The sequence below is a fragment of the Hylobates moloch genome, unplaced genomic scaffold (genome assembly GCF_009828535.3).
Source record: "Hylobates moloch isolate HMO894 unplaced genomic scaffold, HMol_V3 SCAFFOLD_8, whole genome shotgun sequence".
Lineage (NCBI taxonomy): Eukaryota > Metazoa > Chordata > Mammalia > Primates > Hylobatidae > Hylobates > Hylobates moloch.
The window spans coordinates 38,296,550-38,318,621 of record NW_026652283.1 but is presented as its reverse complement, the minus strand read 5'-3'; the positions used below and the strand labels follow the sequence as shown (position 1 = coordinate 38,318,621).

Sequence of the window (22,072 nt, the reverse complement as noted above, 5' to 3'; positions counted from 1 at the left end):
GGGTTCAGGGAAGAAGGAGTGTCCAGTTTCTTTCTAAGTCAACAGCTCAAGGGCTTTTTTGTAAGCGGGCTGCCCAAGTGGAGCAGCCTCCAGTAAACACCTGTTTGCACAATCGAGGTCACACACAGGGGCGCGTTTGCACAATGACCTGTTTGCACAATCTTAGCTGCCTGCTGTATTCCAGCCAACCCCGGCCCTGGCAGCTGAGCACCACAGCCTCAACTTCCGGGCACTCACCCCAGCTTGCCCACCTGGACCCCACCCAGGCCCCTCTGAAACAAGCTGCTCCTTGACCTACCCAGAAGCCCCACACATCACAGGCAGTAACAGAAACAGAAACAACTCGGGGCTCAGTAGCTAGGCTGCCGAGAATAGGGTTCCCTCACCAGCACTCCCTTACCCGGGGTTTCCAACACAGAGGCCTTGTCTGATGGAGAAGGCGGGGGAGGCAGGACAACTGGAAGAGGAAGTATCCACAAAGCCGACACTGGGTGCGGGTAGAGGGGATGACTCCTCGTCTGTCTTGTGCTCTTCAATGCACCATAGTAAACACTTATTAAGCATTTACTGTGTTCCTGGCTGTGTTCCACAAGCCTTACGGTCACTGATTTCTCTCAAGAATCCTATGAAGCCAATACTGTTAGCCCCATTTTACAGATGACGAAACCAAGGCTTAAAGAGATTAAACACTTGTTCAGAGTCACACAGGCAGCAAGTGGCAAAGTGAAGCAGGCTGACTCCTCAGCTCATCGTCTTAACCTCAGTACACTCTAAAGAAAGCTCTTCCTTAAATCTGACTTTCATTTCCTCAATCTAACTTTTATTCTGGCTGCTGCAGCTCCATTTCCTGGTGCAGGTCCTCAACAGAGAATGGAGCACAAAGGACAACAGTAGAATCTCCCTCCTAAATATTGAATTATGCAGAAGGGAACAAAGGAAAGCAACTTTATTGAACACCTACTATGTGCTGGTTGCCATACTAGGCATTGTATTTCTGATAGCTAATTTAATTATCACAAAATCCCTGGGAGGAGTTATTATCACTGTGACAGATTAGGAAACAGAGGCTTGGAAAAGGTAAACACCATCTCCAAGGTTCTGCAGCGCAACAGATATGCATCGAGTATCCTCTGTGCGTCCAGCACTGTACTGAGGCTAGAGAGGCAGAGGTGCGAATACAGTTTCTGCCCTCAAAGAGTTCACAGTATAATGGAGGAGGCAGGCGGCCAACAGCCTATACAGTATTACAGGATGAATGGGGAGAAGGGCCCCTAATTCAGCTTGACTAAGGTGTGGAAGCCCAGAGGGATGCTGAGCTCAGGCTGGATGCTTGAACAGGGTCAGGAACAGGACTCAGCCAGCGGGAGGTGACAGGCGCTCCGCAGAAGAAAGGCACAGGGTTGTTCCAGAGCCTGGGGCAGGCAGGGAAATACTAGTGAATTTGGCATGACCAGAGCATGACGGGCTGGATCTGAGGAAGCAGGGGCTGGTGAGGCAGGAGAGGGAGGCGAGGGTAACTTGCATGTCCGGTTCAGGAGTTAGGCTGTGACTACGGGCCTCTGAAGAAAGGCAGGGAGAGGAGAAGGATCGCAGGGCCATTGGCAAGCCTGAGATGGGAGCTCCATAAAGGCAGGAACTAAAACTGTGTCTCACCATTGTGTCCCTGCACCTGCTCCAGGAGCAAGTTCTCTGAATGATGAACAAAAGGCCCATTCTCCTTCATTAAGAACTGACTGGGGCCAGGCACGGTGACTCATGCCTGTAATCCCAACACTTCGGGAAGCCGAGGCAGGCAGATCACTTGAGGCCAGGAGTTCGAGACCAGCCTGGCCAACATGGCAAAACCCTGTCTCTACTAAAAATACAAAAAAATTAGTTGGGTGTGGTGGTGCGTGCCTGTAGTCCCAGCTACTCAGAAGGCTGAGGCAGGAGAATCACTTGAACCTGGGAGGCAGACGTTGCAGTGAGCTGAGATCGCGCCACTGCACTCCAGCCTGGGTAGCAGAGTGAGACTCCGTCTCAAAAAAAAAGAATGAAAATAAAAATAAAAAATAAATTAAAAATGACCAGAAGGCCAGGTGCAGTGGCTCACGCCTGTAAAACCAGCACTTCGGGAGGCTGAGGTGGGTGGATCACTTGAGGTCAGGAGTTCAAGACCAGCCTGGCCAACATGGTGAAACCCCGTCTCTACTGAAAATACAAAAATTAGCCAGGCATGATGGCAGGCATTTGTAATTCCAGCTACTTGGGAGGCTGAGGCATAAGAATCACTTGAACCTGGGAGTCAGAGGTTGCAGTGATCCAAAATCACACCACTGCATTCCAGCCTGGGTGACAAAGTGAGACTCTGTCTCAAAAAAAGAAAGAAAGAAAAAAAAAAGAACTAAAAGAACTGACTGGACATGGGAATATGGAGAAGGGGTTGTAAGGAATGACTCCTGAGTCCCTGAGCTGCATGACTAGGGAGAGGAGGGGATGGTGGTTAATTCACCATGACAAGGTACGTGGGGATTGGAGACAGATTTGGTGAAGTGGGGGAAGATTCATCCAGTTGATCATTCATTCAGCAAACATGCATGGAGGCCTTACTGTGTGACAAGCAGTGTTATCGACACTGGAGATAAAGTTTTGAACAAAACAGATAAAAACTGTTGCTCTTATGGAACTTTCAGTCTAGTGGGGATTGAGACGGCCAATATCAGACGGTGAAAGGGGATATGGGGGAGAGAGAGATAGGGAGTGGGAGGGAAGGGGCTTGCAAATTTTGAAAAGGGTGCTCAGAGAAGGCCTCAGTGAGAAAGCGACATTTGAGCAAAGACCTGAAGAAGGGGAGGGACCAGCCCATGTAGCTATTTGCAGGGGAAGAGTCCAGGCAAATGAAACAGCAAGTGCAAAGGCCCTGAGGCAACAGACAGCATAACAAGTTCAAGAAACAAAGAACACAGAGTAGCTGGAGCAAGGCAGCAAGGGGGAGAATAATAGGAGAGGGATCCAGGAGGTAATGGGGATACCAGGTTGTGTAGGGCCTTGTAGACCATTGAAAGGGCTTTAACTTTGACTCTGAATGAGACAGGAGCCTTTGGAAAGGTTGGGATGAGCATGGCCTGATCAGACTTCTGTTTGACTAGTATCGCACTGGCTGCTGAAGGAATTACAGACAGGTGAGGGAACAAGGATGAAATGGAAGCAGGAGAGCAGGGAGGGGGCTATTGCGAAGATCTAGGCAAGAGATGAGGGTAGCTTGGAGCTGGCTAGTATTGGTTTCAGTTATAGTTATATTTTCCAATATATTATCATAAAAATATTCAAACATAGAGCCAAGTTGAACTTTACGGTGAATACCCAGGATTCCGGTTATATTTTGAAAGAAGAGAGTCCATGGGACTCACTGAGCGAGCAGAGCCTGTGGGATATCTTGGGAGGGTTGCAGCAGGCAGTCAGGTCATTTGACTTGGAACTAGAACTGCAGCCCTTGTCTGCAGCATCACACCAGACCCAGATGTCTAAAAAGGATTATATGTTAAGGACAGTCTGCTGGTCTGTTGGTAACCTAACCTTTTTTGGGTTATGAATCCAACTATGAGCAGTTTGAAGCTTTCTCAGAAAATGCAAAGAAAATTATTTGTAGTTGCAGAAGAATCATGAATACAGACAATAAAAGACATAAAATGTAGTCTATTTCACTCAATTACAAAATATTCAGTGTTGCAGAACCATTGTGGGTAAACCTTACTAATTTTTAGTGAACATATGAAGACCCCGTGCCTCACCAAGACATCTTCCTGTCTTGCCCCCAGAATTCCTGTTTCTCCATCTGCCTGGTCTATGGGCAATGCACAGAATACATAATGAAGAGGGGAGCAGTGAGTATTGGGTTATACAATTCCCTGGAACCTGGAACACACCCTTCTGAGTACTGTGAAGATGTGGGCCCCAAGGCTAGAGCTAAAAAGAGGCTTGGGGCCAGGTGAGCCTTCCAGCCAGGGTCTGCCTCCAAGTGATGCTCCCCCAGGGCAGGGGGCATAGGGACGGCACCCAGCCAGGTGGGAGCCTGGGCCCTACCCAGCCTCAAAGCTTTGAGCTCAGGAAATCCGGAGGCAGGGGAGGGGGACATCGTTGCCACATTCCCCAGCCCTTTAAGACCCTCAAGGCAGGAAGGCTGCCCGGGCCTCACCAGCTTCCCTCACAGGCTCCTTCCTGGGAGGAAGGGGCTGCCTGTGCCCTCGAAGGCGCAAGGGAGGGCAGGAGGGAGGCTCGGAAGGTGTTGCAATCCCCAGCCCCCGGGCCTGTCAGAGGCCGAGCCATTAACGACAGAGCTCGGGGAGAGAAGCTGGACTGCAGCTGGTTTCAGGAACTGCTCTTGACGAGGAGAAGAGAGACCAAGGAGGCCAAGCAGGGGCCGGGCCAGAGGTGCCAACGTGAGTAGGGGATCCCTAGAGAGGGGCTGAGCCTTGGGCTTGATGGAGAGCTGGAATCCTGGGGCCACTCCCCACAGCTCTGCCAAGTGTTCATGTCCGGGGTCCTAGGCCTAGGGCCAGGGACTCGTTCGTTGGAACCCCAGCCCCGGACACTGAGTCTCTTTTCACAGGATGCCCCTACTTTTGGGGGTATTGCACCAGGGAAGTGACTCACAGCCAAGTATCTCCTTGGGGACACTGAGCTGGGCTGGGGACAGGCATAATCATTCTCCCCTCCCCATGCCTCTGTCTCTCAGGACGTGTGTGTCTGTGAGTTCCAGCTGCGCAACCCCTCCCCGTCTGGGTCTCTCTTTCACTCTGTTTCCATCTTTCCTCCTCAGCTTCTCTCTGGCTTGCTATCTCTCTGAGTTTCTCTGTCTCGCATATTTCCTGCTATCTCTCGAATCTTAAACTCTCGGTAACAGACGCTTCCTGGGCTCCAGGCCTCCAAGTGCCCCCCCACTCTCTGGGTCAGCAGACATTGGGCCCTTTTTCTCTGTCTCTCGACATCTCTCTGGCCTCAATCGTCCTCTTGGTGGGTCTCTCTGTCATTTCAGTCTGTGTGGATTTCAGTTACCGCCTTGCTCTGTCACTCTTTGTGTTGCTCTCTCTTTTTATCTGCAGCACATCTGGAAAGGCCTCTCCCCTCTGTTTACTCCCAGCCCCCTCCTCCCTCCCCACCCTTCCCACAGAAAGAATCTCGAGGTGAGAGTAGAAACAGCAAGGGAGCGAGGGGTGTGAACTGGGGAAGAGAGTGTGAGGGGAGAGGGTTGAGTGTGATGAGGGAGAAACAGAAAGAGGGGATGCGAGGGCGGCCAGCCCAGGAGGCATCGAGCTGTGCTGGGCCACAGGAGTGAGCACCTGCAGAGCCCAGCAGAGATGGCCGCAGTGACGGGAGGGCCACGGGGCCCAGGAATTAGGAGGAGAGGATCCAGAAAGGGGGCTTTGGAACTGTGCAGTATGGCACAGACAAAAGCAAGGTGGCAGTCCTGGGAGGTGTGACCACACAGGCTGTGAAGGAGGCAGGGGTGAGGGGAAAATTAAACTGTGCTGGATTCCGTGAGCTGCTGACCCGCTTTATGGCTCGTGAAAATAACCCATGGTTGCCGAGTGCCAACTCCATGCAAGGCACAGGGCTAAATGCCTTTACCAAAATAACCTCATTTCATCCTCACAACAACCCTGAGGAGTGAGTGCTAATGTTATTGCTTTTCCACAGATGGGGAAACTGAGGCTCGGCTTGGAAAGGTGAAGTAACTTGTCCAAGGTCACAAAGCTGGTAAGTGGCAGAGCTGGAGATCAAGTCAGGTGACCTGAATCTGAGCTGAGCTCCAAACATCTCTGCATATCGGCCCCCTAGAGAGTGAGACCATGCTCCAACAGGTCCTAGGCCCGCTCAATCAGGCTGGGGGATGTCCAGGGCTGCAGTGGAGGACCAGAGACTGAGGCCAAGCAGGCCAACACCCAGCACCCAGGGGGAGTATGCCGGGGCCTCTTGGAGTTAGGTTGTCCACTCTGGACAGGAGCCAGTGGAGGCGGATATGGTGGTACTGCACAGGCTGACCCGGGCTAGGGCAACAGGGCTGGGATATGATCAAAAGCACATGGAGATGAAAACCAGTGTCCCAAAATCTGGGCCTTGGAGGCTAAATCTTCCCCAACCAGTGTTGTGGGGGGATAATCAAACTGGTATGCTGTAGTAAGAAGGTTACCAACCACCAATGGGTAGACAGACGCTTGGGACAGTTGTACAGGTTTCTCACTGCACAAAACTGAGGAGTAACTGGAGCTGAAATCCAGGCTGTTCCCTAGCTGCCAGGTCCTAGTGTGGTGCTGCATCTATCCTGAGGAAGAGGTGCTTTCTTTCTGATTTGCACAAAGGAGACTTATGGGCTAGCAGTCACTGGGTATTCTGATACTGCAATATATATATGGATAGACTAGGGGTTTGGGTAAGGCCCCTGTGAGCAGGAACAACCTTGGGTATCTGGGCAGTTCTTACCCACACCTCTGTCTGGGAGGAAGAGAAAAGGATTCTCCTACCTTTCTCCCTGCTGAGCACGAGGGATCTGCTGGGACACCACCTGCGTGTATATGTCCAGATATGTACATGCAAGCTGACCAGCGATTCCCACTGATCTGCCACCAAGAGCACCAACTCATGCTGGAGGATCAGGTGTTAGCTCCAAGACCCCAATGGGAGCAGGGTGAAGATGAGGCTGGACACCCACCCAAGTGGTGGAAACCTCTGCATACTTCCCAAGACTGGAGCCAAGGCATCCTCCATCCAGGTGCTATGGCCGTGACCACATGATGCCTGACCCCAGAAGGCCACCAGAGGTCTGTGCCCAAAACTGGGGGCATACTGGACCCCTCGGGTGCCCCACTTGATATTCAGAATCTCAGCCCACATGGCTGAGGCAGCCAGCTTCCTGCAGGCATAACCTGACAGCCCCCTGCCTCAGCTGCTCCATAGAGTTCTCCCTTTCTTCCAGGGAGCGTCCCTGACAACACTGGCATGGCTTCCCCAGGAGAACCTGCCTAGTACTCATGCATGCCCAACCTGGATGTGCCAGGGAATGAACACCCCAAGAGGCATCCCTTGACCAATGGGGGGCAGGAGTCTGTGGGTAAATCTTCCCATCTTCTCTCCCATCCAAGGGATAAATTGACCCTCCAGTGGACAGCTCTGAGAAGTGTTCTACATGGCTCTTTGGAAGTTTCCAGCAGGATAGAGCCCCAGTTGTCCACAGAGGTGACCAACATGATGATGTAACCTTGTGTTGGCTTTCTCTCCTTCCCTGTTTCATTCTCCCCAGTCCCTTATCTGCTGCTAGGATCTTCGCAAAATAAACTACCAGCATGCAATTCCTCATCTCAGGTTCTGCTCTCCAGGGGGAGCCTAGTTTAGATAGCTGGGAAGGGGGAAGAATGCTCTCCCTCACTGCTCCTTTCCCTGCTCTTTCCTGGAAGGCAAGTATAATAACAGTGGCTGTCACTGTCATTTCCTATGTTCCAGGCACTGTGCAAAGCCCTTGACTTGCATCATTTTGTGTCTTCCTCTCAAAGTCCCATGCAGTATAGGCTGCTGTTACTTCCATTTTGCAAAGAAACTAAGGCTCAGAGAAGTCAAGCAACCTAGTCAAAGCTGCACAGTGACAGACAAGGATTAAGATCAGCTCTGACTCCAAAGCCCATGGTCTTAAACAACCCTTCTGCCTCCAGGTGAACATCAAGTTGGCGCTATGGCAAGGCTGGGAACCTGCAGCCTGACTTGGGCTGCCCTGATCATCCTGCTGCTCCCCAGAAGTGAGTATGGCCAAGGATGAGGGTGCAGTGGGGAGGGGAAGTTACAAGGAGAGATATTGGGAATTTCTTTGCACTGCTACATGGCTCCTGGGACTCCCAGAGAATCCCAAAAGACTCAAGACTGAGCCACAGATATGGGGTAGCTGGTCTCCCACCCACAGATTTCCACAGGCAAACCACCACCCAAGAGGAATGGTGAGATGACCCGGGCTGGTCATCCTGGAAAAGGCCAGTGAGGCGCAGATCTTGTCCGCAAATCTCTACCAAGCTGTCAGAAGCAACCCATGAGTCCTACGTAGCTTGGTGGGCAGCAAAGGGATCAGGATGGAAGCTACAAGGGGACAGGTTTCATCCTGAAATAAAGAAGCCCAGGCAGAGCTTGGTTTCCAACCATGGAAACTCTGTCTTGAGAGGTAGAGAACTTCCCATCCCCAGGGGTATGCAAGCTGAAGCCAGGATTGACAAAGATGTTGTGCAGCAGGGGTTGGCAAACTTTGTCTGACAGTAATGTTTAGGCTTTGCAGGCCACATACCGTCTCTGTTCCTTGTTTGTTTGTTTGTTTGTTTGTGAGACAGGGTCTCCCTCTGTTGCCCAGGCTGGAGTACAGTGGCACAATCACAGCTCACTGCAGCCTCAACCTCCTGGGCTCAAGTGATCCTCCCGCCTCAGCCTCCAAGGTGGTACAGGGCATGCCACCACACCCAGCTAATTTTTTTGTGTGTGTGTATTTTTTGTAGAGATGTAGTTTCACCATGTTGCCCAGGCTGGTCTCGAACTCCTGGGTTCCAGCAATCCACCTGCCCTGACCTCCCAAAGTATGGGGATTACAAGCACGGCCCACCATGCCCTGCCTATTGCATGTTTTTTGTTTTTCGGTTTTTTTGTTTTTTGAGATGGAGTCTCACTCTCTTGCCCAGGCTGAAGTACAATAGCACGATCTCAGCTCACTGCAACCTCTGCCTGCCGGGTTCAAGCAATTCTCCTGCCTCAGCCTCCCGAATAGCTGGGATTACAGGCACCTGCCACCAGGCCTGGCAAATTTTTGTATTTTTGCTAGAGATGGGGTTTCACCATGTTGGCCAGGCTAGTCTCAAACTCCTGACCTCAGGTGATCCACCCACCTTGGCCTCCCAAAGTGCTGGGATTACAGGCATGAACCACCATGCCCAGCCCTGTGGCATGTTTTTATTTGGTTTTTGTTTTGCTTGTTTTTAACTCTTTAAAAATGTAAGGAACATTCTTAGTTGTTAGGCCATACAAAAATAGGCCACTCAAGCCCTGCTGTAGAGGGCAGGGCATCAGGTAGAGTTTTGAAGCAAACAACCTTGTAAAGTTCCTTCCACCCTGAAATCCTGAGTCTGCACTGCGCGCCGTGGCTCACGCCTGTAATCCCAGCACTTTGGGAGGCCTAGGCGGGTGGATCACAAGGTCAGGAGATCGAGACCATCCTGGCGAACACAGTGAAACCCTGTCTCTACTAAAAACACAAAAAATTAGCCGGGCATGGTGCCGGGTGCCTGTAGTCCCAGCTACTCGGGAGGCTGAGGCAGGAGAATGGCATGAGCCCGGCAGGCGGAGCTTGCAGTGAGCCGAGATCGCGCTATTGCACTCCAGCCTGGGCAGCAGAGTGACTCCGTTTCAAAAAAGAAAAGAAATCCTGAGCCTGTGAAGCAGTAGAAGCCCTTTGTTGAGAATCATGAACTTGCTCTGTGACCCTGGGCAAACTGCTTCTCCTCTTAGGGCCTTCACATCCCCATTAGTAAAACAGGCCTAAGAACACCTGAGAGAGGACAGAAAGCATTGCGGGCAAAGTGTATGTTGATTTGTTTGTTTATTTATTTATCAAAAAAAATTCATTGGCCGGGCGCGGTGGCTCATGCCTGTCATCCTAGCACTTTGGGAGGCCAAGGCGGGTGGATCATGAGGTCAGGAGATCGAGACCAGCCTGCCAGCATGGTGAAAACCCGTCTCTACTAAAAATGCAAAAAAAAAAAAAAATGAGCTGGGCATGGTGGTGGGTGCCTGTAGCTCCAGCTACTCAGGAGGCTGAGGCAGGAGAATCACTTGAACCCAGGAGGCGGAGGTTGCAGTGAGCCGAGACTGCACCACAGCCCTCCAGCCTGGGTGACAGAGCGAAACTCCTTCTCAAAATAATAATAACAATAATAATAATAATAAATATTCACCAAGGTCCTACTCTGTACTAGGCACTGGGAATACAGTAATAAGCAAACAGCCAAGGTCTGCTGGCCTCACAGAATTTATAGTCTAGCTGGACTAACAGATAAGTAAATAATCATAAGACTCTATAATTATGAAGGATAATAAGAGCTTTGAGGAAGTATAGGGACCTTGGCCTCCTCCAGTTCGTTAGTGCCTGGTCTGGTTTCTTCAAGATGCCTAAGTGTTAACCAGGTGAAACAGGGGTGGGAGAGAGAAAGAAGAGTCCCTCCAAAAAGAACAGCAGGCCGGGCACAGTGGCTCACGTCTGTAGTCCCAGCACTTTGGGAGGCTGAGGCAGGAGGATTGCTTGAGCCCAGGAGTTCAAGATTAGCCTGGGCAACATAGTGAAATCCCATCTCTACCAAAAAAAAAAAAAAATCAAAAAATTAGCTAGGTGTGCTGGCATGAACCTGTAGTCCCAGCTACTCAGGAGGCGGAGGTGGGAGGATCACTTGAGCCTAGGAGGTCAAGGGTGCACTGAGCCATGATCGTGCCACTGCACTCCAGCCTGAGTGACAGAGCAAGAACTTGAAGAAAAAAAAGAAAAAGAAAACCAAAACAAAACAACAACAACAACAACAACAAACAGCAGGTGCAAAGATCCAGAGATTAGAAAGATTATGGAGTTTTCAAAGAATAGCAAGAATGAGCCAGAATGGCTGGAGCTGAGAGACTGGTATAAGCTGGAACTGAGAGGGTCAGGCAGGGGCCAGGCCACAGGAGCTATGTGAAGGATTTGAGTCTTTATCCTAATGATGGCAGCAAATACTCACATGCCAGACACTGCTCTAAATGCCTTCCATATGTTATCGCATGTAATCCTTCCAGCAACATTAAGGTAGGGACGATTTTTATCCCCATTTTACAGATGAGAAAACTGAGGCACAGGAAATCTCAGAAATATACCAGGATCATGTAATTAACAAATAATAGAACCAGAATTTAAACCTAGGCAGTCTAGTTCCAAGATCCACACTCATCCATCACACCATACTGCCTTTCAGAGCAATAATGTGCCATTGAAGTGCTGCGACGGAGATGGGGTAGCAGAATCAGATTTGAATTGCGAAAAGATTGCCGTGGCTATGGGTTCTTATCACTCTAATCACTGCTTGCACCATCCTTGGGGAGGGCACTGGGGAGTTAACAGTCTCCATCAGGTGGTGTGCTGCTGCTGGCTTGCAAAAACTGTGTACATCTCTTCCCAACTCCCCGATCAATGATGTCACATCAATAGGCTGAAATCAGCTACGGTGAGAGCATTTACACCACGGAAAGGCACACACTACAAACCAGGGTCTGCTTTTCTCTGCCAAGCTAGCTGATAAACAGTTACCAGCACATCACTATCTCTGTCTCACCCCCGTAGCCTCTCGAAGTCTCCATCCACATCCTTCCATTTCCAGCCCCCATGTCTTGAAGGGTGAGACAAGAAGGTGAGGGCCCTGAGTCTAGGAGTACGAAGGCCTAGATTATAGCCCAGCTCTGCTAGGCAGAGGAGTCGCTCCTGGTGCATTCTCTTCCACCCCAGGTCTGGAGGAGTGCGGGCACATCAGTGTGTCAGCCCCCATCGTCCACCTGGGGGATCCCATCACAGCCTCCTGCATCATCAAGCAGAACTGCAGCCATCTGGACCCGGAGCCACAGATTCTGTGGAGACTGGGAGCAGAGCTTCAGCCTGGGGGCAGGCAGCAGCGCCTGTCTGATGGGACCCAGGAATCTACCATCACCCTGCCCCACTTCAACCACACTCAGGCCTTTCTCTCCTGCTGCCTTAACTGGGGCAACAGCCTGCAGATCCTGGACCAGGTTGAGCTGCGCGCAGGCTGTAAGTCCTTCCAGCCATCCAACTACTCTGCCTCCAACACCCTCCTGCCAATACTAATAAGAATATTACCAGCCGGGTGCGGTGGCTCACGCCTGTATTCCCAGCACTTTGGGAGGCTGAGGCGAGCGGATCACCTGAGGTCAGGAGTTCATGACCAGCCTGGCCAACAAGGCGAAACCGCGTCTCTACTAAAAATACAAAAAATTAGCCGGGTGTAGTGGCGAGCGCCTGTAATCCCAGCTACTCGGGAGGCTGAGACAGGAGAATTGCTCGAACCCAGGAAGCGGAGGTTGCAATGAGCTGAGATCGCGCCACTGCACTCCAGCCTGGGCAACAAAAGTGAAACTTGGTCTCAAAAAAAAAGAACAAAAAAAAAATACTACCTATTGAGCTCTTATCTAATAAGCACTTTCTGGGCATGATATCAGGTAACAGTAGTACCAGTTGGTACTACTATGTAGCCTCACTTTGCAGATGAGGAAACTGAGGTTCAGGGAGGGTAAGTGACTTGCCCTTATCACACATTAATAAGGATGGAGGCAGTGTGGCTCTAAAGCCAGTGTTGTGACCACTACTCTACACAGCCCAAGTCCTCAGCCATCAGACGGTATCTCCAGGGAGAACATCCTCTACCAGCTGGGCTTGTCCCCAGCTTGTCTCCCACCCCAGTTTCAAACTTCCTTTCAAACTGAGCAGGATGGAGTTTGTGCCAAGCTGAGGCATAAGGAAAAAACAAAGACCAAGGTTCTTGTTTAAGAATCAGTAATGGGCCGGGCGCAGTGGCTCACACCTGTAATCCCAGCACTTTGGGAGCCTGAGGTGGGTGGATCATTTGAGGTCAGGAGTTTGAGATCAGCCTGGCCAACATGGAGAAACCCCGTCTCTACTAAAAATACAAAAATTAGCCAAGTGAGCCGAGATTGCGCCACTGCACTCCAGCCTGGGCCACAGAGTGAGACTCTGTCTCAAAAAAAAAAAAAAAAAAAAAGCATCAGTAATGGCCACTGCTAACACTTATGTAGCATTTCCTGTATGTCAGGCACTGTTCTGAGCACTTCATGTAGAGTGAGTCATTTAGCCCTTGTGATAACGCTAGGGGGTGGGATTTTACCATTATCCCCATTTTACAGATGAGGATGCTGAGGCACAGAGCAGTTAAATAACTTCAAGATCACAGGGCTAATGAATGGCAGGACCAGGATGAAAACTCAAACACTACACTGTCACTGACAAAGGGTCTGGAGTTGGGGGGCGTGGAAGTGGGCCACCACTGGGCTGCTGGGAGTCTGTGATGCTTGCCCCTGTGTGTGCCTGCAACTTAGTTTCCCCCAGGGCTGCCCTTCCAGAGCCACTCTGCCTGGAGACGGGGGAAAAGACAAGGTGACAACAGAGGAACCAAGCCAGGGCAAGGCAACACGGCCAGCTGGTCCCAGAGGAAGCTTTCTGAGTGGTCCCACCCAAAGCCCTCACACTCTTCCCACCCACATGCAGACCCTCCAGCAGTACCCCACAACCTCTCCTGCCTCATGAACCTCACAACCAGCAGCCTCATCTGCCAGTGGGAGCCAGGACCTGCGACCCACCTACCCACCAGCTTCACTCTGAAGAGCTTCAAGTGAGGAGGGGCCCCCACCCTGGTCCCCTCCCTTTGGATTCTGGGGTGGGGCATGGGTAGGATGCTGGGCATGCCTCTGGGAGGGAGAAGGGAGCCTCGCTTTCTTCCTCTGCTTGGCACCCAAGCTTGGACTATTGGCAGGAGCCGGGGCAACTGTCAGACCCAAGGGGACGCCATCATGGACTGTGTGCCCAAGGACGGGCAGAGCCACTGCTCCATCCCACGCAGACACCTGCTGTTGTACCAGAATATGGGCATCTGGGTGCAGGCAGAGAACGCGCTGGGGACCAGCATGTCCCCACAACTGTGCCTTGATCCCATGGACGTTGGTGGGTGATGCAGGGGAGGGAGGGGTTCCCCAAAATGGGCAGACACTGAGAGGAATGGAGAGGGAAACACAGAACCAGCGACAGACAAGAAGACACTGGAAGACCTAGAGACAGAGGCACAGAAGAGGGACGGAGATAAAGAAAGGTGCAGCTGGAGACAGAGAAATGGGGACACAGACCCAGAGACAGGAAGAGACACAGAGACAAAGAGACACATTCAGTCATGCTTTCAGCGCGTTTCCTGAAGCACCCACTACATGTTAGGCACTGCTCTAGGTACTGGGGATACAAAGCATCAAAAATCCTGCCCTCAGAATGTCAGATTCCAGTGGGGGGAAAAATAAGATAGAATTTCAGATAGCAATAAGCAGAAAGGAGAAATTAAAGGAGGAGAAGGGCATAGAGAGAGAGGGGGGAAGGGGAGCACTGGCTATTTCAATAGGTTGGTCAAGAAAGGCCTCACTAAGAGGGTGACAATTGAGCAGATCCTTGAAGGAAATGAGGGAGCGAGCCGCTGGATATCTGGAGGGAAAACATTTCAAGCCGAAGTAACAACCAGTGCAAAGGCCCTGGGGCAAGAGCGGAAACAGAGACCTAGAGAGAAACAAAGACACATAGAGACCGAACCACAGAAACGTGCCATTGGCAACGTGAACAGATGGTGAACCCCAGACAGGGAGATAAGAGGCAGCTAAGGCAGAGCCCTCTAGGGTGGGATAGGGAGACTTTCTGACAGCCCTACTCCTTGCAGTGAAACTGGAGCCCCCCGTGCTGCGGACCATGGACCCCAGCCCTGAAGCGGCCCCTCCAGAGGCAGGCTGCCTACAGTTGTGCTGGGAGCCATGGCAGCCAGGCCTGCACATAAATCAGAAGTGTGAGCTGCGCCACAAGCCACAGCGTGGAGAAGCCAGCTGGGCACTGGTGAGGCAGAGGGCAACCTGGAGAGCCTGAGGTGGTGGGGGCAGGGGGCAGGGTAAGTCGGGCTCCAGCTGGCCCTAGAACGGCCCAGCGATCCAAGGCTCAGAGTCATGTCCGCCCCCAACCAGGTGGGCCCCCTGCCCTTGGAGGCCCTTCGATATGAGCTCTGCGGGCTCCTCCCAGCCACGGCCTACACCCTGCAGATACGCTGCATCCGCTGGCCCCTGCCTGGCCATTGGAGCGACTGGAGCCCCAGCCTGGAGCTGAGAACTACCGAACGGGGTAAGGAGGTGATGAGAGGCTGGGAGCAGCCAACCGTATTCAGTCCAGGCCCCAGGCCCCTCCCCAACTGGCACCCCCTCTTCTTGTTCCATCCACAGCCCCCAATGTCAGACTGGACACATGGTGGCGGCAGAGGCAGCTGGACCCCAGGACAGTGCAGCTGTTCTGGAAGGTGACTCCCTCTGAAGGCCATCCCTCCACCTCGACACCTCCTCCAATCCAAACAGATCCCTACAAACCAGGGCTTAGGACTCCAACAGGTCTGGGAGGCGTGGATGCATTTGTATGTGATTTGCATGCACTTTGCATGTGCCTAGGGAGCTGAGTTAGCTTTTGGAGGGACTATAACGCAGGTCACAGGGTGGTTCAGTGAATAGTTAAAAGCCTGCTGTGTCCACCGACTTGTTTCTTCCTGCCTTCCTTCCTAGAACCTAGCACAAGGGAACGGAGGGAAAAGGGGAGGGGGGTGAGAAGCCTGGCCCCCAGCTTGGGGAGGCTCCGTTTGTCTGATCCATCCACCCCACCTAGAGGCTCTCCTCGACTCAAGCTGAGCTGCAATCCCCTTCTCTTTTTCCTCCTGTGCCCCACAGCCAGTGCCCCTGGAGGAAGACAGTGGACAAATCCAAGGTTATGTGGTTTCTTGGAGACCCTCAGGCCAGGCTGGGGCCATCCTGCCCCTCTGCAACACCACAGAGCTCAGCTGCACCTTCCACCTGCCTTCAGAAGCCCAGGAGGTGGCCCTTGTGGCCTATAACTCAGCCGGGACCTCTTGTCCCACCCCGGTGGTCTTCTCAGAAAGCAGAGGTAAAGGGGGCTGGCAGCCAGAAGAGCACAGAGGTCAAGTGCATCAATTCAAAGGCTAGACTGCCTGGGTTCAAATCTAGTCCTATTCGCCGGGCGCGGTGGCTCACGCCTGTAATCCCAGCACTTTGGAAGGCCCGGGTGGGCAGATCATCTGAGGTCAGGAGTTCAAGACCAGCCTGGCCTACATGGTGAAACCCCTGTCTCTACTAAAAATACAAAAATTAGCCAGGCATGGTGGCGGGCACTTGTAATCCCAGCTACTCAGGAGGCTGAGGCAGGAGAATTGCTTGAACCTGGGAGGCAGAGGTTGCAGCAAGCTGAGATCATGCCATTGCACTCTAGCCTGGGCAACAGAGGGAGACTCTGTTTCAAAGAAACAAAAAACAAAAAACTAGTCCTATCACTTGCTAACAGTGTGACCTGAGCAAGTTACCTCCCATCCCCGGCCTCTGTTTACACATCCAGCAGATGGGGATGATAACAGCACCTACTGAGCGGTGCCGTGGGGTGTACATGAGTGAAGACAAGTGCCTGGCACAAAGTCACTGCTCTGCATGTGTCTGCTGTTGTTATTATCATTAGCCAGAACCAGGTTAAGCGCGCACACACACACACACACACACACACACACAGCCCATTCTGCCAAGAAAGCCAAGAGAGAAAGCCCCAGGCTTTTCCACTTGGAACATGGTCTATGAGTTCATTGCTCATTCTCAGGGGATCAGCTGCCACCACCCATTGCTTTCCCTAAACATGGGTCCTCGCAAGGTGGGACTAATAATCACAATAGCAATAATCATAGCTAATATTCCCACTTACTAGCTGTGTGATCATAAGTTTCTTAACCTCTCTGTGTCTCTCAGTTTTCTCATTAGTAAAATGGGGAAAAGAGTAGTACTTCCTGGGTATGACTATTAGAGCACTCAGTGAATTAAAATGTATCAAGGAGTCCAGTACGGTGGCTCCCGCCTGTAATCCCAGCACTTTGGGAGGCTGAGGCGGGCGGATCACCTGAGGTCAGGAGGTCAAGACCAGCCTGGCCAACATAGTGAAACCCCATCTCTACTACAAATACAAAAATTAGCTGGGCGTGGTGGCGGTTGCCTGTAATCCCAGCTACTCGGGAGGCTAAGGTAGGAGAATCACTTGAACCAGGGAGGCGGAGGTTGCAATGAGCCAAGATGGCGCCACTGCACTCAGCTTGGGCGACAGAGCAAGTCTCTGCATAAAAAAATAAAATGAAGTAAGGTAAAGTAAAATAAAATAAAATGTATCAAGGACTATGCCTGACACATACCAAAAACAACAGAGTGTTATCTGATATCACTAACAAGAACTACTCTGTGCCAGGCACTATGCCAGGCTTGTTTCGTGCATCAAGTCATTTAATCTGCACTGAGACCCTATGAGGTAGGAACTTTTATCATCATTTCCACTTTACAGATGAGGAAACTGAGGCTCAGATGTTGACCTACCAAAGGGTCACCCAGCCTGTAAGTAGCAAAGCCAGGATTTGAACCCAGGCTTCTGGCTTGAGGGCCTGCATTCTTTTCACCTTCATTCCACCATTTCCCACCCTGTCTCCAGGCCCAGCCCTGACCAGACTCCATGCCATGGCCCGAGACCCTTACAGCCTCTGGGTAGGCTGGGAGTCCCCCAGTCCATGGCCTCAGGGCTATGTGATTGAGTGGGGCCTGGGCCCCCCCAGCGTGAGCAATAGCAACAAGACCTGGAGGATGGAACAGAATGGGAGCGCCACGGGGTTTCTGCTGAAGGGTGAGGCTGGCCTGGAAAGTTGGGCAGGGCCAGGGACAAAGGGAGGCAGTGCTTGTCTGGCAATAGGCATGGGACAACCTGAACTGCTCAAGAGACATGGATTCTCCAGCCTTTCTTGATCCTTCGCTGTTCTCATTTCATATCCTCATAATCAGGAAGTTCTTCCTATCGTATCAGTCTAACCTGATCCTTTTTCTATAGCCCTGACTCTGCCACCTTTCTAGCTCTCTCTTCCACTTTTCTTCCCTAATTCTCATCAAATGATCTAAAGAAGATATTGTGGAGGTTAACCCTGAATCATGAGGCCAGGTTAGCCCTCACTAGAGGTCTGAGGCAAACTCCTGATCATTAGCACAGGTTAGGCCCTAACGGAAGTGCCTACTCCATTTTCTCTCTACAGAGAACATCAGGCCCTTTCAGCTCTATGAGATCACTGTGACTCCCTTGTACCAGGACACCATGGGACCCTCCCAGCATGTCTATGCCTACTCCCAAGAAATGGGTTTGTCAACCATTGGGCCCCTTTCCAGAATCCTCTCCTCTCTCTCCCAAGGCTCCGCCTGGTCCCCAGCAATCAGGAGTATAGGGAACACTGCCTTCCTACCATACTTCCGGCCCTGGAGAGGAGCTCTCCCAATCCCCTGGCTTACACTGGATCCCTACAGCTGGACAGAAATCAGGTGCTGGGATAGAAATTGAGTAGGGAGTTGGCTCAATTCAAGGCGCAAATCTGGCAAAAATCTATCCATTTCCCAGACAAAAATAAGGTGTTATATGTACCAGAAATTGGACAGAGGGGCCGGGTGCAGTGGCTCACACCTGTAATCCTAACACTCTGGGAGTCCAGGGCAGGCAGATCCCCTGAGTTCAAGAGTTTGAGACCAGCCTAGGCAACCTTGTCTCTACAGAAAAATAAATAAATAAATAAACAAACCAATCAAAAATTAGCTGGGTGAAGCGGCACGTGCCTGTAACCCCAGCTATTTGAGAGGCTGAGGTGGGAGGATTGGAGGGCTTGAGCCCAGGAGGTCGAGGCTGTAGTGAGCCAAGATGGTGCCACTGCACTCCAGCCTGGGTAACAGGGCGAGACCCTGTCTCAAAAACAAAAACAAAAGAAACTGGACAGAGGACCTGGCATAAATTCGGAGAATGAGTGGCAGAAATCAGAGGGTAAATCAGATGAAATCAGGCCTGGTAGAAATCAGAAAGTGAGGCTTTAGAGTCAAGCAGAACCAGGTTCAAATCCTGGCTCAGACACTTATTAGCAGTAGATGGAATCTACATTAAATCCCTGGGAAAAATGAGGGTTGGGCATGAGTCCCCTTGGACTCTTTTCTCACCCACCCCACAGTGCCTGGGAAGCCAGAAGAAGTCCAATCGGACTCTTGCTCTGCCCCACTCCCTTCAGCCCCCACACCTCTCTCTTCCCATAGCCCCCTCCCATGCCCCAGAGCTGCATCTAAAGCACATTGGCAAGACCTGGGCACAGCTGGAGTGGGTGCCTGAGCCCCCTGAGCTGGGGAAGAGCCCCCTTACCCACTACACCATCTTCTGGACCAACGCTCAGAACCAGTCCTTCTGTGAGTCTATCCTCAGTTCCCCAACAGCCCCAGAAGGCCTGGGAGGGGGTGCTCAGCTGCCACAGAGGCAGCTTTAGCATCCAGGCCTACGCTGACCATACACCCCTCCCAGCCGCCATCCTGAATGCCTCCTCCCGTGGCTTTATCCTCCATGGCCTGGAGCCCACCAGTCTGTATCACATCCACCTCATGGCTGCCAGCCAGGCCGGAGCCACCAACAGTACAGTCCTCACCCTGATGACCTTGACCCCAGGTAAGGGGAGACGGGGGCTGGGCAGAGATGGCTGTTGGGAGGGTACCCCACCCAAAGGATGCTGATTTTGAGAGTAGATGGGGACTGACTTTGAATCCCCTGGTCAGAGGGAGGAGACCCAGCCTTCCCAACATGCGTTCTAACTTCTTCCGGCCCTGCCCTCACTGCAGAGGGGTCGGAGCTACACATCCTCCTGGGCCTGTTCGGCCTCCTGCTCTTGCTCGCCTGCCTCTGTGGAACTGCCTGGCTCTGCTGCAGCCCCAAGTGAGTCCCTCTGAGAGACCTGAGATCCTGCTTCCCCAACCCACAGGGAACCTCAGGTCCAGGTGGGCCCATCTAAGTCCCTTCCAGCCTTCCCAAACTTTGGGGCCCATGTCTGAGAGTCCCAGCCCCCAGCTTCTTCTCTCTGCACTAAGGGCAGCTGCACCTCTTCAGGTGGGGGGGGTGGGACAAAAAATGGAAAGATCGGAGGGTGTGTCTGACCCAGCCTCCACCTGCCCCCTTCTCCAGCAGGAAGAATCTCCTCTGGCCAAGTGTCCCAGACCCAGCTCACAGCAGCCTGAGCTCCTGGGTGCCCACAATCACGGAGGAGGTGAGAATCCAGGAGGGAGAGGGAAATGAGATGGGGATGTTGGCCCAGGCTCAGTGAAGGGACACCTTCTGAAGCCAAGTACTCAGGCCTTCCTGTCACTTCCGGCAACATCCCGTCCCTTTGGAGTGAAGCAGAGCCAACTTTGAATCCCACCTCTGTCCATCTCAAAGCCTCAGTCACCTCCCTGTGATATGGAAAAACTGACCATGCTGAGTCTGAACGGCGCATGGCATGTGTCAGGCATGCGTGAGGAACATACTAGTGCTTTGCAAGTGGAACCCTTTGTGTTCCACCAGTAACAACAAGAATGTCCCCACAACTGCCTGGACCCAGACAGGGACGGTGGCTGGGGCAGACATCTGAAATGAGCCGTGCTCTCACCCTACATCCTTGCATGCAGGATGCCTTCCAGCTGCCCGGCCTCGGCACGCCACCCATCACCAAGCTCACAGTGCTGGAGGAGGACGAGAAGAAGCCGGTGCCCTGGGAGTCCCATAACAGCTCAGAGACCTGTGGCCTCCCCACTCTGGTCCAGACCTATGTGCTCCAGGGGGACCCAAGAGCAGCTTCCACCCAGCCCCAATCCCAGTCTGGCACCAGCGATCAGGTCCTTTACGGGCAGCTGCTGGGCAGCCCCACAAGTCCAGGGCCAGGACACTATCTCCGCTGTGACTCCACTCAGCCCCTCTTGGCGGGCCTCACCCCCAGCCCCAAGTCCTATGAGAACCTCTGGTTCCAGGCCAGCCCCTTGAGGACCCTGGTAACCCCAGCCCCAAGTCAGGAGGACGACTGTGTCTTTGGGCCACTGCTCGACTTCCCCCTCCTGCAGGGGATCCGGGTCCATGGGATGGAGGGCCTGGGGAGCTTCTAGGGCTTCCTGGGGTTCCCTTCTTGGGCCTGCCTCTTAAAGGCCTGAGCTAGCTGGAGGAGAGGGGAGGGTCCACAAGCCCATGACTAAAAACTACCTCAGCCCAGGCTCTCACCATCTCCAGTCACCAGCATCCCCCTCTCCTCTCAATCTCCATAGGCTGGGCCTCCCAGGCGATCTGCATACTTTAAGGACCAGATCATGCTCCATCCAGCCCCACCCAATGGCCTTTTGTGCTTGTTTCCTATAACTTCAGTATTGTAAACTAGTTTTTGGTTTGCAGTTTTTGTTGTTGTTTATAGACACTCTTGGGTGTACCTGAGTCTCTGTTATTTATTTTTCAGGGCCCAGCAGTCAGGGGGAAACTTCTCAGAGTTGGTCCTTTCTTCCTCCCTCCCTTCCTTCCCCCCTTCCTTCCTCCCTTCCTTCCTTCCTCCTTTCCTCCCTTCCTTCCTCCCTTCCTTCCCTTCCTTCCTTTCCCTTCCTTCCTTCCCTTCCTCCCTTCCCTCCTTCCTTCCCTTGCTTCCTTCTGCTAGCTCTCAGCATCTAGGCCCTATGCAAATGACTCAGCTCAGTTCACCCTCAGAGAGCTGCATTCTAGTGGTGGAGACTTGAAAAATGATCCTTAGGGCACAGTGGCATGGGTTACATGGGGGGAGTGACAGAGTGCGGTGGGACACGGTGAAGAGACTTTGGAAAAAACTAACCCCTGTTGGGGAAATAAAATTAAAGACAAAATCCCCTGCCAACGCAGAAAACCTCTTCACAAGGGTAGAAAAGAAAGAAAACAGTGTTATTATTGAATAAGCATTAAACCAGAATGTGATACACTGGTGATCCACTAAAGAGACTGCAAAGAGAAAAAAATCTTAACCTTTTATGTAGCCAAGTGAATACAACTTATTGTATCCATTTTCTCAAGATAAACAATAACTGGTCCTCAAGCAAGAGGACTTGGCGGCACCTCACCCTAAATTTACCTGGTAAGTGGGAAGCCACCTGTGTCTGCTAATTGCCTTTATCCAAAGGAAAAATCGATTTCCCCTATCTTTATAACAGGGGGTAGGTTGCAACTAAGAGCTAGGCACCAACTGAAGTTAGGCTCCTACCCTCCCACAGGAACTGAGAGACAGCGCTATCCTCCTTAATTATTACATTTCAAAGGGTTGGCTCCCAGGTCCTGGAGAAAAACATTCCGGGGTTGTAAAACTGGCAAGAGGTTTATTTACCTTTTAAG

General features: G+C 52.0%; 1 protein-coding gene across 1 annotated transcript; it reads left to right on the top strand.

The window, feature by feature from the left end:
• The first annotated feature begins 4,330 nt into the window (after positions 1-4,330).
• On the top strand, positions 4,331-21,060 carry CSF3R (colony stimulating factor 3 receptor). The gene is made up of 17 exons (XM_032160272.2): positions 4,331-4,418; positions 5,677-5,736; positions 7,683-7,766; positions 11,522-11,818; positions 13,310-13,433; positions 13,575-13,762; positions 14,514-14,683; positions 14,809-14,962; positions 15,061-15,134; positions 15,553-15,766; positions 17,354-17,542; positions 17,943-18,044; positions 18,976-19,122; positions 19,235-19,375; positions 19,546-19,639; positions 19,886-19,967; positions 20,368-21,060. The coding sequence occupies exons 3-17, from the start codon at positions 7,703-7,705 to the stop codon at positions 20,836-20,838; spliced, it is 2,511 nt and encodes an 836-aa protein (XP_032016163.1). The 5' UTR covers positions 4,331-4,418; positions 5,677-5,736; positions 7,683-7,702; the 3' UTR covers positions 20,839-21,060.
• Positions 21,061-22,072: the final 1,012 nt, after the last annotated feature.

Bases quoted from the DNA above. Each gene is read 5' to 3' on its own strand.
- CSF3R (XM_032160272.2), top strand. From the start codon at position 7,703: ATGGCAAGGCTGGGAACCTGCAGCCTGACTTGGGCTGCCCTGATCATC. The intron at 14,684-14,808 runs GTGAGGCAGAGG...GCCCCCAACCAG, and splicing joins GAGAAGCCAGCTGGGCACTG to GTGGGCCCCCTGCCCTTGGA. The intron at 15,135-15,552 runs GTGACTCCCTCT...TGTGCCCCACAG, and splicing joins CAGTGCAGCTGTTCTGGAAG to CCAGTGCCCCTGGAGGAAGA.